Source organism: Rhipicephalus microplus, chromosome 1 (genome assembly GCF_043290135.1).
Source record: "Rhipicephalus microplus isolate Deutch F79 chromosome 1, USDA_Rmic, whole genome shotgun sequence".
Lineage (NCBI taxonomy): Eukaryota > Metazoa > Arthropoda > Arachnida > Ixodida > Ixodidae > Rhipicephalus > Rhipicephalus microplus.
The window spans coordinates 69,450,261-69,463,337 of record NC_134700.1 but is presented as its reverse complement, the minus strand read 5'-3'; the positions used below and the strand labels follow the sequence as shown (position 1 = coordinate 69,463,337).

Here is a 13,077-nt window from a genome sequence, read left to right as displayed (position 1 = left end):
GCATGTCCAGGATTTCGCTCGTCCGAGAAATCAGACGTTAACTGTATGATCAGACATAAAGGAACCGAAACTATGCAGCCCTTTATGGAATGAGATTTGTGTGAGAGAGTGGCCACTTAGTGTGGAAATAGCTGTGATAGTTGCTGAATGGTGTTTCCTTTTGCGACATTGCAGAGGTTACAGCAGCACAAGCAGGAAACGGCAGCCAGCAAAACATATGTTCTGTGTGAAATGGACTTCGCTCTTCCTACCCTTTTTCACCAAACTGTAGACGGCTCCAGCAAGGTAACAGAAAAAATTGTGGCTTTAGGCACGATGCCAACAGACACTACCCATCAAATTGCATTCTTTCTCATCATTATATTCATGTGTACCGGGGGAGGGGAAGTCAGGCGCCTTAGCAGCTTAGCAGAGGAGGAACATATAACATCACGACCCACCCTGCCGGAACTATTAGCTTTCTTCAAAAAAATTCCTTAACAAAAATGCACCTCTTTAGCAGGAATCGACCAATAAAGAAGACTGCCGTTTGAAAACTATAACGAACACTTTGAATTGTCGGACACTTGGAGGAGTTGTTAGTATACAACTGTCTCAAGAGCAGGACTGGGTAGCATTGCGATACAAGAGTATAGGGATAGAATTTCAGAGATACTTCTGAGTATCTGCATTGCTGTATTGAGATACTTTTTAAAAATGTATTTGTATCTCAGTAGTAAAATATTTTTACGATGTATGATCCGAATCGCAATACTATCCAGGGCATGTGTATGTGGTTACTTTTTTTTCGGAAATGCGCTAAGATGTGTTTACAATGGCAAAAAAATTATGCTGTTACCTTAGCATTGTGTGGCAAGATATGTACCCATCATTTCTACATTTCTTCTCAGGGGGAAACTGACTCCTACCTTCTTGAAAGTGAGGTAGTTGCTTTGCTACCCGCATTTCATTGTGCAGGCAGAACTGGAATGTGTTTGAATAATCACCTGCTTGGGAGCTTGCCAATAATGTTATACTGACATTTTGAATTCCAGCAGTGAGGAGCATTGTATATGGCAGAATAGGCGCCAACCAACAGCGTCGTTTTTAAATTGTCTTCTCTCATGCCAATTTAACGAGCAGTGCTTCTTTTTTCTCATTTTTTTGTTTTTTGCGGCATCTATTTGAAAAAGCGGAGCTTTACGAGGAAGTCACAAACCACCCCAAAAAAAATGTTGTGTGGTGCCGTGTGCCATCAATGATACTTCTTTCTCCAAAGCATTTCTAAAAGATAGCAAGTGCGGCCACACGCTTGCTAGTCCTAGTCAAATGTGACCAGCACAGTTTGAAGATTCCTGTCTACAGAAAAGAAACACACGACATCAGGTACCGGCATTGACTTGGTGCAACTGACAAACCAGAATATATCGATGGTTTTCCCACTTTTCGCTAGAACCAATAACATCTGCACAGTGCAGAGTAGCAGGGCTGCTGACCTACAGCAACTGCAGAGATATCTTGGCATCCGGCTACCCGAACTCTAGTTAAACGCCATCTCTTTCAGCCGCAAAGATCTGACCATGTGTTCCCAAGAAAACGTGGCACTATACTGTACTTGTCTGATGCGTGCGAGTCAGGCACGAGTTCAAATGCCATTACGATGTCCGAGTAGTTCCGTTCCTACAAAGAAATTGCATCATTGGCTGGTTAAGATGAAGGACAAAAAAAGAAATGTATCTTGATGCTTATTGAATACCACGTTGATTGTGATTGTGTATCTATCAGTGAGACTGCAAAATTTCGAACATCAGGTCAGACAGCATGTCGATGATGTCAACAAGGTAAAGGTGTCTTCCAATGCCTTGGTAAAACACCCTGAAAACTTGATCAATATAATAGATTAGGATAACGGCATAAGCTTGGGACGAAAAATCTTCAGGACACTACTTGTAATCAATGCTGTTTTAAACAATGGACACACATAACACATGAAATCTTCTTTCTTATCTACACTCGCTGTTTTCAGTCACTTTTGAAGACCTCATAAGTATATTTTCACTCCGTCTTGCTGTCACTCTGAACAAGACTTCCATCATGGAAGCTGAAATCTCTTATTTGTCTTCCTTTTCGTGGTTGGTGTCATAAATTTATCATGTTCTCACCCTAACAGGCTTCTGTCAATATCTCAACTTCACCCATCTTTTTGAGTGGAATGTATACTACACTATGCATGGGATTCATTTTCTTTTTTTATAACACGTTTTTTAGAGAGTAAAGTGGTAAGGCAATCAGGTTGGTGCACTTCAGAGTATGAAAGAGTTTTCTGGCACCCGAGGAATGAAGGAAAAAGCATTCCGGTAAAATCAGGAAAAATATCAGCCTGGCACGCTGGTGTAGATTTGAGCAAATGCAACCTAATTGTGTTCATAATAATCAGATTGTGATATATTGAAGTTCTGAAAAAGTAATGCTTCGTTCAGGACGCAATTTACTTATGCATTTATTTATTTATTTATTTATTTATTATTTATTTATTTATTTGTTTGTTTATTTATTTATCGTACCCTCAGGGCTTTACAGCATTGACGAGGGTAGCGGCCACTGACGAACAATGTTAAAGAGAAGAATACATAGACAAGACACTAGAACATTATTAATTACTGGGAAGCAACTATTATCATCTGCAACTTTGTTATACAGCCAGTAGATTATACAAGAAAACTAACAACAAAATCAAACGTTTACATTTCCAGCACCAAGTATGTTATCGAGCGATGTTTTAAAACTGCAAGGCGAGGTGATGGATGCAACTGATTGTGGGAGGTAGTTCCAATCCTTGCAAGTTTTAGGCAGGAATGAGTGGGAATATGTTGATGTCTTGAAGCGAGGAACAGCAACTTTCTGCGCATGGTCAGTACGAGTGGAAAAGTAATTAAGAAATGTGCCCTCTCTATTTTTCACATTGCTCTTTTCCAGAAACATTCGCCGGCCGTTCCTCTTGCCACCACCAATGCAGCAAAGGCGCATCAAATAATCATGGCACCTATAAAAAATGAGGCCACTCACAGCCGCATTCAAGAGAAGGTATGAGCATACAACGCATTAAGATGCTTCATCAAGTGTGAAAAGTGGAGGTCAGCACCAACGAAATTGACAAATATCACCTTGCGATGCCGTCATCGTGGCATCAGAAATAAGTTTCTCAAATTGGTTGTGTCATCATGACGTCACATGATGTCATTGCTTGTTCTAAGGTCGCCTATCCCGGAAGCATTTGTAAAACAACTGAGAGTGCAGAAAGCTGTGGGGAGTCATGGTGGGTCAATACAATCAACCTAAATGAAAAAGATTACTTTCGTTGTCTGTTGTTTTAAAGCAGCCGTGAAAGGGGAATGAAGCTGTGCCCAGTTGTTATTTTCCTGCTTCAGTAATGATTAGACACGCCGATTTCAGAACATTTCGATTCAATATTCAGTCAACCGTGTACATCATCAAACATTTTTGCACAACTTATCAAAGAGGAAATATTTTTATGGTGGCACAATCGAAGCAGTACGGTTCTACGAACCTCACTCAACTATGGCTTGGCAAACATGGCTGCGCTGCCACGTTTTGTTAACGGAGACTTCTCATAGGTCGACTTCAAGTGATGTCGGCAGCTCAGTTGAGGCAAATGTGCGAGCCGGGGAATCAAAGTTGTCGACCCTTATTGTTGAATTACTGGTCTAGCAACCTTTTGTGCCAAGAAAGTGCTTATTTTGAAATAAAATCATGTTTTAGTGGGCTGCATAGGGTAGCGCTCTTCAATTTACCCGCTTCAAGCAGCGGGGAGTCTCAAGTCACTGTTGCCGTGCACTCCGTTGCCCGGCTTTTTACTGTACGGTTGCCGACACTACTAGCACCAGTAGTGTCGGCAACCGTACAGTACTACACTACAGTACTAGCCGTACAGTACTAGCACTAAAGCACCAGGAGCCGCATCAGCAACACCAGCCATCGATCAATTTCCTAAAATAGGCTCCGAGATGGCAGACATGTTTTGGCACAATTGGGTTTGGCTAGATGGCACGGCCGGTCTAGTGTAATTAGAAAAATTTTGAATTTTCTAACCACTCGTGCCATTCCCCATTGTTACCCCGGAGGTTCTTTTTTCATGAGTCAAACAAATGAACAAGGAGCATTTTGTTATGTCCTTTGAGGCTTGGAAGGTTGTTTACTTAGTGAGCGAGTTTGATTACTAGTGAATAATTGTAGGCAGTGTGTCTAACAATATTGTTACGGTGCATCATCGACAGGAGCAAAGGATCATTTCGCGAACGTCCTACTACAGCGCATTTGTTCTCGTGCATTTACCTCGATTTCTCAGTAAGTAGGGTACTGCTGTTGATAATACTGTCATTTTATATGTCATACATTGAGCTTTCACTCTCCCGTAAATTGTTATTTGTTAATTAAGCGTGTTTGAATTAATAATATTTGACTGTATTGCACCAAAAACAAAGCGACAAAAGAATATTTGAGTCTGTTTAGACAAGTTGGATAAAATTATAAAACTCACAAAAAAAATTCGATTCAACTTGCAAAAGGAAAGTTGTATGCTTCAAAAGTGTCATATAATTTTTTGGCATTTTCAATGAAGGCCGTTGCAGTTCATGCAGCCATCGCTGCAGGCATCGCCACCGTTGCCACCACCACCATCGCCAACACCACTATGGCCGTACTCGCCATTGTCTCCACAACGATGGTCAGCAACACAATCTTTGCCACCACCGCACCACTTACTGCTACCAGAGCCTCCGTCGCCTTCTTCAGAGCAGCCACGGATGCAGCCATGCCCATTGATGCCACCGGTACAACACCTTGGAAATACTTCAATTGGTTCTCAAGGACCTACCAGCCTAGTTGTACTGCTTTTAAATTGAAATGGCTTTTTCTTTGTTTTTGTTTTCAATCTGATTTAGTTGTTATATTGTCAAGCTAGCCTCCTGTACCTTCTCAGTTTGTTTATTTAATCAGTATACATCTAGTGATTGTTAGTGGTATGCAGACAAGTATTTTAAGGCTTAGCAAATTTTATGTGACCATCTGTCAATGACGAATCGCACTGGTTGAAAAGTATCAAAGTTTTCTCGCCGGGTTCCCCTGGTCAATTCCGAGCAGACTCGCGCTTTCTACTGATAGATTTGGAGCAACCCATTCCGCAATGGGGCTTCCATGTTGTTTCATCTGGCAGAGGTAAATTTTTCTGGAACTTCGGCAATGCATGGCGGTCATTTTTGGTACGATCGGGCAATAAGGTTGTCTTCTACGTTTTTTTAGGTGGGGTCTCATCACTCGATGGATTTTTTTACATCCCAAAAATGGCATCGTTGGACTTTGCTGGACAAACTGGGGGTCAAGCTTTGACAGTAGTAGCAGCTGCAATCACAAACCGTGTGTGGAAGTGATTTTTAAGGAAATGTTGCCTGACCGGCTGTGCAGATGCCCGAAGATCATTGGCTAGGTCGAAGAAGTTCAGGAGTCAGTTTAAGTGCCGTATGCATAAACAGCTTCTGGAGCGACCTCATGCACAGCATTCATGTGTTCTATTGGTAGATTTGGCTTGGTGTAATACGTTTTTAGATACTGTCAGTGTGGTACGCACGCGCTGCTGCAGCGGCGAGGAGCGGCCCCCTCTCGTATACCGCGGAGCAGCGGCGCTGCTGTCGCTTTGGGATTAGTGAAGGAGCATCGTCTGCTACCTCTGTATGGGAAACAGCAGGAATTTAGTTTCCAAATATGCGGATTTTAGCTAAAGTAGCTAAATGAGGGCCGATGAATACTACTTAATGGTAAATAAGGTCAGGGCCTGTACCTAGGAAATATAATATTTACGTATGTCTTGACCATTACCTGCAAGATTTTTCAAGGATTAGCAGCTGTTCAGTCCTTGAGAACTGCAGGGTAATTTGGGGGTTTGAAGAAGTACTGCTGATCACAAGTGTTTTCTTCATAGGCATAGCCACGTAGACAGCCCGCCGCACTGCAGATCGACATGTTTACTGTGTTCAACTGCTAATTCACTCAAGCTTGCTTGATTGTTGTGTACCATGGTAAATACTATTTGCGATGACAGAAATCTAACCTTCGAGCTCTTGCCGCTGTAATCTGAGCAAGCAAACTAAAAGAAAAAAAACTAATTCAACGCTGCCGCGGGAAGCCGGCGGTAGATCGTTCTTAAGGCTACGTTAGCACCGCGCCCCTCGGAGCGCATACGAGTTGGTGCCGTCTCCAGAGCGGGCTTTCCCAACTGACAGTATCTAAAAACGTTGGTGTAAGCCGTGTGCTCGCTTCAAGACTTGGGCGGCTGTTCCGGATCTCTCAGTCAAATTCAACATAATAATAGTTGTACACGTAGCTTCACTTACCATAAAACCTAAATGTAAATTTAGATAGGTTTTAAAGCTATTGGCATATGTTTTTACATGAATAATTATTCTTGACAAGCTAGTTTGAGGAAACAAAATTCTTCAAGTGCGTGGACTAAGTTTTATAGTTTATTCACTGGAAAGTAGGATGTCATTCTGCCATAGTTGGTGTATGTTTAGCTGTAAGTAAGTTGTGATTATGGGCAAACCTTGCGCAATTAGTATTTTTGAGCATTCTAAAATAATTCAGTTCTTACAAAAGCTAGTTTGAATGCCGTCATGATTAAGTGATAACTAAACAAGTCAGATGCAAGTATTATGAAGTTAGCCTAGGCAAGGCGAGCAGCATTAGAGTAAAAAGAACTGTGGGTAATTATGTGTATGCCCCGATTCTGAATGTTCTCTATTGACGAAAGATTATTGTTATGCATATTTGCCCACGTATTAAGGCCATAGGTGATTTCACTGTTTATGAAAGCAGGACAACAATACGGTGTCACAGGAGATAAATAAAGAAGATTTGATGAGGGCTCGTACACAGAAGTCCGTCTTTCGTTTAGCCTAAGCAATATGATGGGTAAACTTCACCTTAGGCTCAAGTTTTTGCCCTGGAAAACACACCAAATTGCGGTAAATAAATTATGATGGTCAATTAAAAGAGAGCTATGTTTTAGAAACTGTATAAAGCGTGAACTTAGTTTTAAGTGGGATAAAAAAATAATTTGTTTAAATAACACCGTTTACAACATTGAGCAGTTGGTTGTGCAGCTCAGTGATTGGGCTCTAATCAATTTATGGAGCATGAGTTGGAAAAACAATAGGAATAAAAGCTTTAGCAGCTGCTATTCGGCAGAACAAAGCGAAAATGAGGGTTCATAGTAATGTTGGGTCTGAAAATTAACAAAAAAAAGTTTTGGAAATAATGCTTAGCTTTCATACCTGGAAGCCATGCTGGCATATGTGTGCCTAATTTTTACTTTGTAGCTCATCGACTTTTCTTTTGTTCTGCCTTTTAGGGTTTGGGTTGCCGGTGATGAAGTGACACTGTTTTTTCTGGCGGACAATGAAATAAGTATCTCTACAGTAGCTTGTGAAATTGGGCTAGTTAGTATTGGTTCATCTTTTCACTGAATAAGGGCACGCACAAACACTTGAACACCGCTCATGTTGTGCGCATTTCGTTCTTCTAGTGTCCGCGTCTGTGTGCATCTCTTATTCAGTTAAACGATCAAGTAGCTTAACTTTTTGTAAATTTGTGTTTATTCTGTGCAATACTATCACTACTGGGTTGAATGATAGTTATGCAACTTGCATTGCACTTGCACTTCTGTGTATGTATATGCTTAGTTTATTCATCTATTACGGATATTTTTGCAAATTATGAACTGGTGAATTCAAAGATTCAGCAGGTTACTTCACGAATGACCAGTGCAATCTTCTGCATTACCTTTTTTTTGAAATGTCACGGCATTCAGTACAAGCTTCATAAATATTTTTGTGACAAGTAATAATGTCAGGAAATGGGGAATGAATAGAGGCTCTGTCTTTTGATTCCTGCGAGTCTCTTATTATTGGACTTGACAAAATAAATTTTTATCTGTAATGTAGTAGAGCAGTTTTTGTCAGTGCCAGCTCTAAGTGCCTTTTAGGGTTTCTGGTGTTCTCTTATATTTTAGTAGAATATTATAGACTCAACATAACTAACAACTATAACACAACTGTAAGATATGTTACATAGTTGCTAATTTAACTTCCAGACATACCTAGAGCACTCGAAATTGTAAATATGCTTCTTTCTAAAATGCCTCACTGCTTCTCACAAACTGTTCAGGTGAGACTTAAAGACAGCAATGATATATGTTATTGGCTTTTCATTGATCATTGAAAGGAATGCTTTTTTGTTTCGCTGGAGCAACAATAATGTAAAATTTCTAAATAAGGATTGTGTGTAGGTTTTCTAACTTGCTATGCCATCTCACTTTTTGCCCAGTCTTTTAGTATCTAAAATTCAATTATTCTCCTTCTGAGGGCTGGGTTAGAATCGCCAATAATGAGCACTCTATGCACCTGTAGACTTACATAGATTCTGTGAACTTACTTACTTTAGAAAAAGAAGAATATTCGGATAACTTTTAGTATGCTAGTGTTATACAAGATGGCATGCAGTTGCAGAAGTGAAATGTAAGTTTCAGCAGAACCATTTCAATACATATGAGCAAAACTATACTCGCACAACCGAAAAGCACAACTAACATTTTTTAAAAACAAGATTACTCTTGGGTCTTTTTTTATGATTCTACATTTTTTTCACAGATTCACCTAGGAAATGGCATAATCATGTAGCAGGAAAAATGGGCATGGCTGCTTTTGCGTCCGAGAAACAGCTTGTTCTGCAAGGAGGCGACCAAGCTTCTGTGGGGTGTGAGTGCCCTCCACAACAGGAACATCACGGGAGCCCCTTGTCGGCGCTACGTGCGTTCCGAGAACCAGGCACCACCCAGGAGGGCACTCACACCTAAGAAATTGGAGGCAGTCAGAAGTAAGTGTTTCACGCTTTCATATATTTTGCTGAATTTAGGGACAATCAACTTTTGCTACACATTCCTGCTCATTTTTTACAGGTGCCTTCAGCAAGTACATTGCTGCGAAATCAAATGAAGTGGCAGCAATTAAAAGGCAAAGGAAGATAAACCGCTTCAATGCTGAAATGTTGAACGACATAAATAAATGAGTCGTCAAAACATTACTCTAGCGTGATCGTGTGTATTTGATATAATTGCAGCATACCTACAATTGAGTGTTTATTTTACTGAGCGCTTCATCAACTGGCATGCCTTTCTTCATACATTCTTTTGCTGCATGTCAATTTTGACCCAAATAGCTAATCCAACCCATATCACCTGCATTATCTGCAATACCCATACATTCGTTACACTTATACCACCTACATGAGCCGTACCACCTATATGAGCCATACCACCTGTATGAGTCATACACCTATATGAGCTGTACCCGTAACACCTGTATGACCGTGACACTTATATGAGCCATACCACCTTTATGACCCATATTCAATAGCATCGTATGTGCAGGCCCTGTACGTGTAGGAATGTTCTGTAGGGAATGCTTACAGCTTGTAAGGTTTTTAAACAGTTCAATGCACAGATTCCTTCGCTGGAACTGAATATGCTAGATAGATTAGATTTGTGGGGTTTAACGTTCGAAAACCACCATATGATTATGAGAGACGCCATAGTGAATGGTTCCGGAAATTTCAACCACCTGGGGTTCTTTAACGTGCACCCAATTCTGAGTACACGGGCCTACAAAATTTCCGCCTCCATAGGAAATGCAGCCGCTGAAGCCGGGATTTGAACCCGCGACCTGCGGGTCAGCCGCCGAGTACCTTAGCCACTTGACCACCGCGGCGGGGTGAACTGCATATGCTGGAGGAATAAATATTACAGACAAAAGTAACATTAAGGTATGAGAAACAGGCTAGTGGAGTTATGTGGTTTACAGAGAACATCGCAAGCTACCCGGTTGTTTGATCCACCTTTTTTTTGTCGTTATAGGTACCGTGATATGATACAACATGGTATCGAGCCCAGTACTAGAAGGCCTTTGTGGGGTCTGCTGTGATAAGGTAATTTTGCTTCAGGAATGCCCTACAGACATTGAAGTCTGTTCAAAGTGACATCTAGGTTCCCCCCCTCGCGAATATAGGCTCTTTAAAGATCCCCACTCCATCAATGCAGTGGGTCTGCCAGGCGGGAAAAACGAACAATTTTAACGGTATTTTATAACAACTCAATTCACTGACACGTTTTTCCTGTTCTATGAAACGGTGGCTAACTTCAGAAAACAAACCTTCAGCTGCTTTTAGAACTGGCTTTATAAAAACTTACCCCCTTCTCGCTGCAACCCACGCTGCCTTCAATGCAAATGAGTGATCACCGAGAGCCAACATGGTGGCCCGCTAAATATGGCGGCCGTTTTAGTCGGTTGTAAACAACCATGACCAATGTTGTCACCACCCTAAAACATGGAGACGCGCTCGCATGAAGGCTCCCCAGTAATGATAGCCCGGTGACTCAATTGCTGATCTCAGTTCCAACACTCGCGAAATAGTAGCTATTAAAACTTTTCCTTCTGGTCAAAAGCCCTTTGTCGTGTCTACGTATTTTCGCTTAGAAAATATTTCAGTTGGACCATACACATGAATGGAGGCGCTTGAGGAAGCATACCCCCATTTGCTTATAGGAAGTTGTTTTAATGCTCATCACCCTGCCTAGTGTGCCTAAAGCCGAATAAATGTGGGAAACACCTTAACAACGCTATTTACCTCTCTTCTGCAAAAATTTGTAACACCCCCGACACCTCCTCAAGAATAGGACTGCACAGAGCACAGAGAGACACGACCCCAGATCTAAACCTCGCCAGCCCCCTTTGTACGGCACTGGACAGTCTCCAGCCAGTAATGGGGCAGTGATTATCTCCTGATATTCGTGGAACTTCATCGAAAACACCTCCGGGTCAAAACTACAACAACGATGACTAACTGGAATACATTTCGTAGTAATGTTACTCTATACTTCTCAACAGTTCAGAGCTTTCTGGACATTGTTCAACAGGCGCGTGAGCTGGCACGTGAAATAGTGTCATACCAAGACCATACTCAACCGATGGATAACCATTAGGCAATTTATGCAGATCACCGGACTATTGAGTCAGAAGATACCAATCGCGCGAGAAACAAGACTTTGACCTCATGAAAATTACGTCCCAGTTTTAACTTGAAGCCTGATAATCCACCTGCATCTGCCTTGGCCGTGTACCGGCACTCGAAAGTTTCTGGCGCATTTTTCACAGCCTTGGCGGGAAAGGAATGGGTAATCCTCATCTGGCCGAGCTGTCTCTGAAACGAGATCCGTCAGTTGTGAAAGATGAAGTTATTACCGCTTTCTTTCTTCCCACTTCACTCACTCCACCTGCATTTCTGAAAGCCTGTACCGTAAAGAAACCGGATCCGGATCTTGATAGCACAATTTTCATGGAAGAAACGAGAGCAGCTACTAAACACGGGTGACCTCAATCCGCGCCTGGCCACGACCTAATTGCACGGCAAGAATTCCGAAACCTCAGAGATGAAGCCCAGAATGCACTTTTGGTGGTAATCGTTTATCTATGGGCCACAGTAATTGTTTCGTAGAACATTAAGCTATCTCGCACTTATACTATTCAAAAACATCGAAAAGATAAGACCCTCTGCAAGAACCTCCGGCCAACATCTTTAACGTCCACTCTTTGTAAGCTAATTCAACGCATGATTCACACGCGCATGTCCCATTACCTCAAGATAATCCGGCTGGAATACCACCCAGTCCGGGCGAATTTTCTCCCTATAAGGGACGATCATGACTGCTTTTGGCTGCTACGGCGCGTTATTAATCATACCCCACGAAAGATTTTAGCTGACAACTTGCTGGTCGTCGACAATGTTAGATAATGTTCTTCATAACGCCATTTTTAAAGAACTAGCTAAGCGCTAACCATGTTAGCGTGCGCTGACCTGGATTCCAAATTTTGTTGCAGCTCAGCCTATTCGCTTAGGCGGTGCATCGCCTGGATGGAGCCCGAAGACTTACTACTTGGATAGAAGCGTTCCACAGGGATGTGTTTTAGGACCGACGCTGTTTAATCTGGCCATAAGCAAGGTAGCAGAAAACCTTGAACGCGACACCATGACTAGATTCGCCATATACGCCGATGATATTACTATATTGTCATGGGGTCGTGGTGTGGCTGAAGGCAGGAGACGAAATAGTCAGATCAAACTGTTTATTTGGGCGAACCTGTGGCCGCTAAACAGAAAGTCGGGTTACGGTAGCACACTCACTGATAGCGATGCAGGCAGCGTCAGCCGTCGATCAACTGACAAGCTGCGAAGCGCGTCACCATTTATAAACTTGCCATGGAATGTTTTAGCGTTATTGATAGTGGTTACGTAGGTTCCAGAATAATATATACAGTTCGTGGAGTTGACATGAGTGTATCGAATTGATCTACTACAGTCCTGAAGCTTCTCGGAAGCTGCAGGCGCGGTTTGCGCTGAGAATTGTGTAGTTAGGTTAATTTGGTTTTTTATGGCGCAAAAGCAGCTAAGGCTATGCTGCGCTGAGAATTGTGTAGTGTATTGGGGGATAACAAATCTTGAGAAAAAAAACGTGGCATTGCCCCCCCCACCCCCTAAGAAAGGCATCGGGACGATGCTTTAACAGAAGTTGAAGGTACAAAAGTAATGCAAGAAAGCACAAGAAATAAATTACGATTAGAGCAATAACACAAAATAACACTGTTTCAGTTCATTAACGCTCATGAAACGGCTTAATGCGCGCGAAGTGGAGGACTTCAGGTCGCGATCGGCGTCGTTGAGAGTTCGTGATGCCGTGGAGGACAATCTCCTAATAATGGGTCGAGATGTCAAACTACCTTGTATGCTCCGAAGCACCGTCACAGAAGCTTTTCACTGAGTCCACGTCGGCGTATCGGCGTCCACACCCAAAAACGTTCACCGGGCTAATATTCCACGAAGTGTTGTCGAAGATCGTAACGGCGGCTGTCGGTCGTCTGTTTATTCTTCATATAGATGCGCGCGAGCTGTCCGGCTCCTTCGACGCGTTGAAGATAC

The 13,077-nt window shown here is 42.2% G+C and overlaps 1 protein-coding gene across 1 annotated transcript in view; it reads left to right on the top strand.

The window, feature by feature from the left end:
- The window catches only part of LOC119185450 (uncharacterized), a 32,230-nt gene extending 23,317 nt beyond the window's left edge, over positions 1-8,913 (top strand). Inside the window, exons 3-6 of the mRNA XM_037434456.2 lie at positions 175-285; positions 2,956-3,063; positions 4,619-4,829; positions 8,700-8,913. Of these exons, the coding sequence (XP_037290353.2) occupies positions 175-285; positions 2,956-3,063; positions 4,619-4,829; positions 8,700-8,905 (636 nt within the window). The 3' untranslated portion in view covers positions 8,906-8,913. The remainder of the gene's footprint in view (positions 1-174; positions 286-2,955; positions 3,064-4,618; positions 4,830-8,699) is intronic.
- The last annotated feature ends 4,164 nt before the right edge of the window (positions 8,914-13,077 follow it).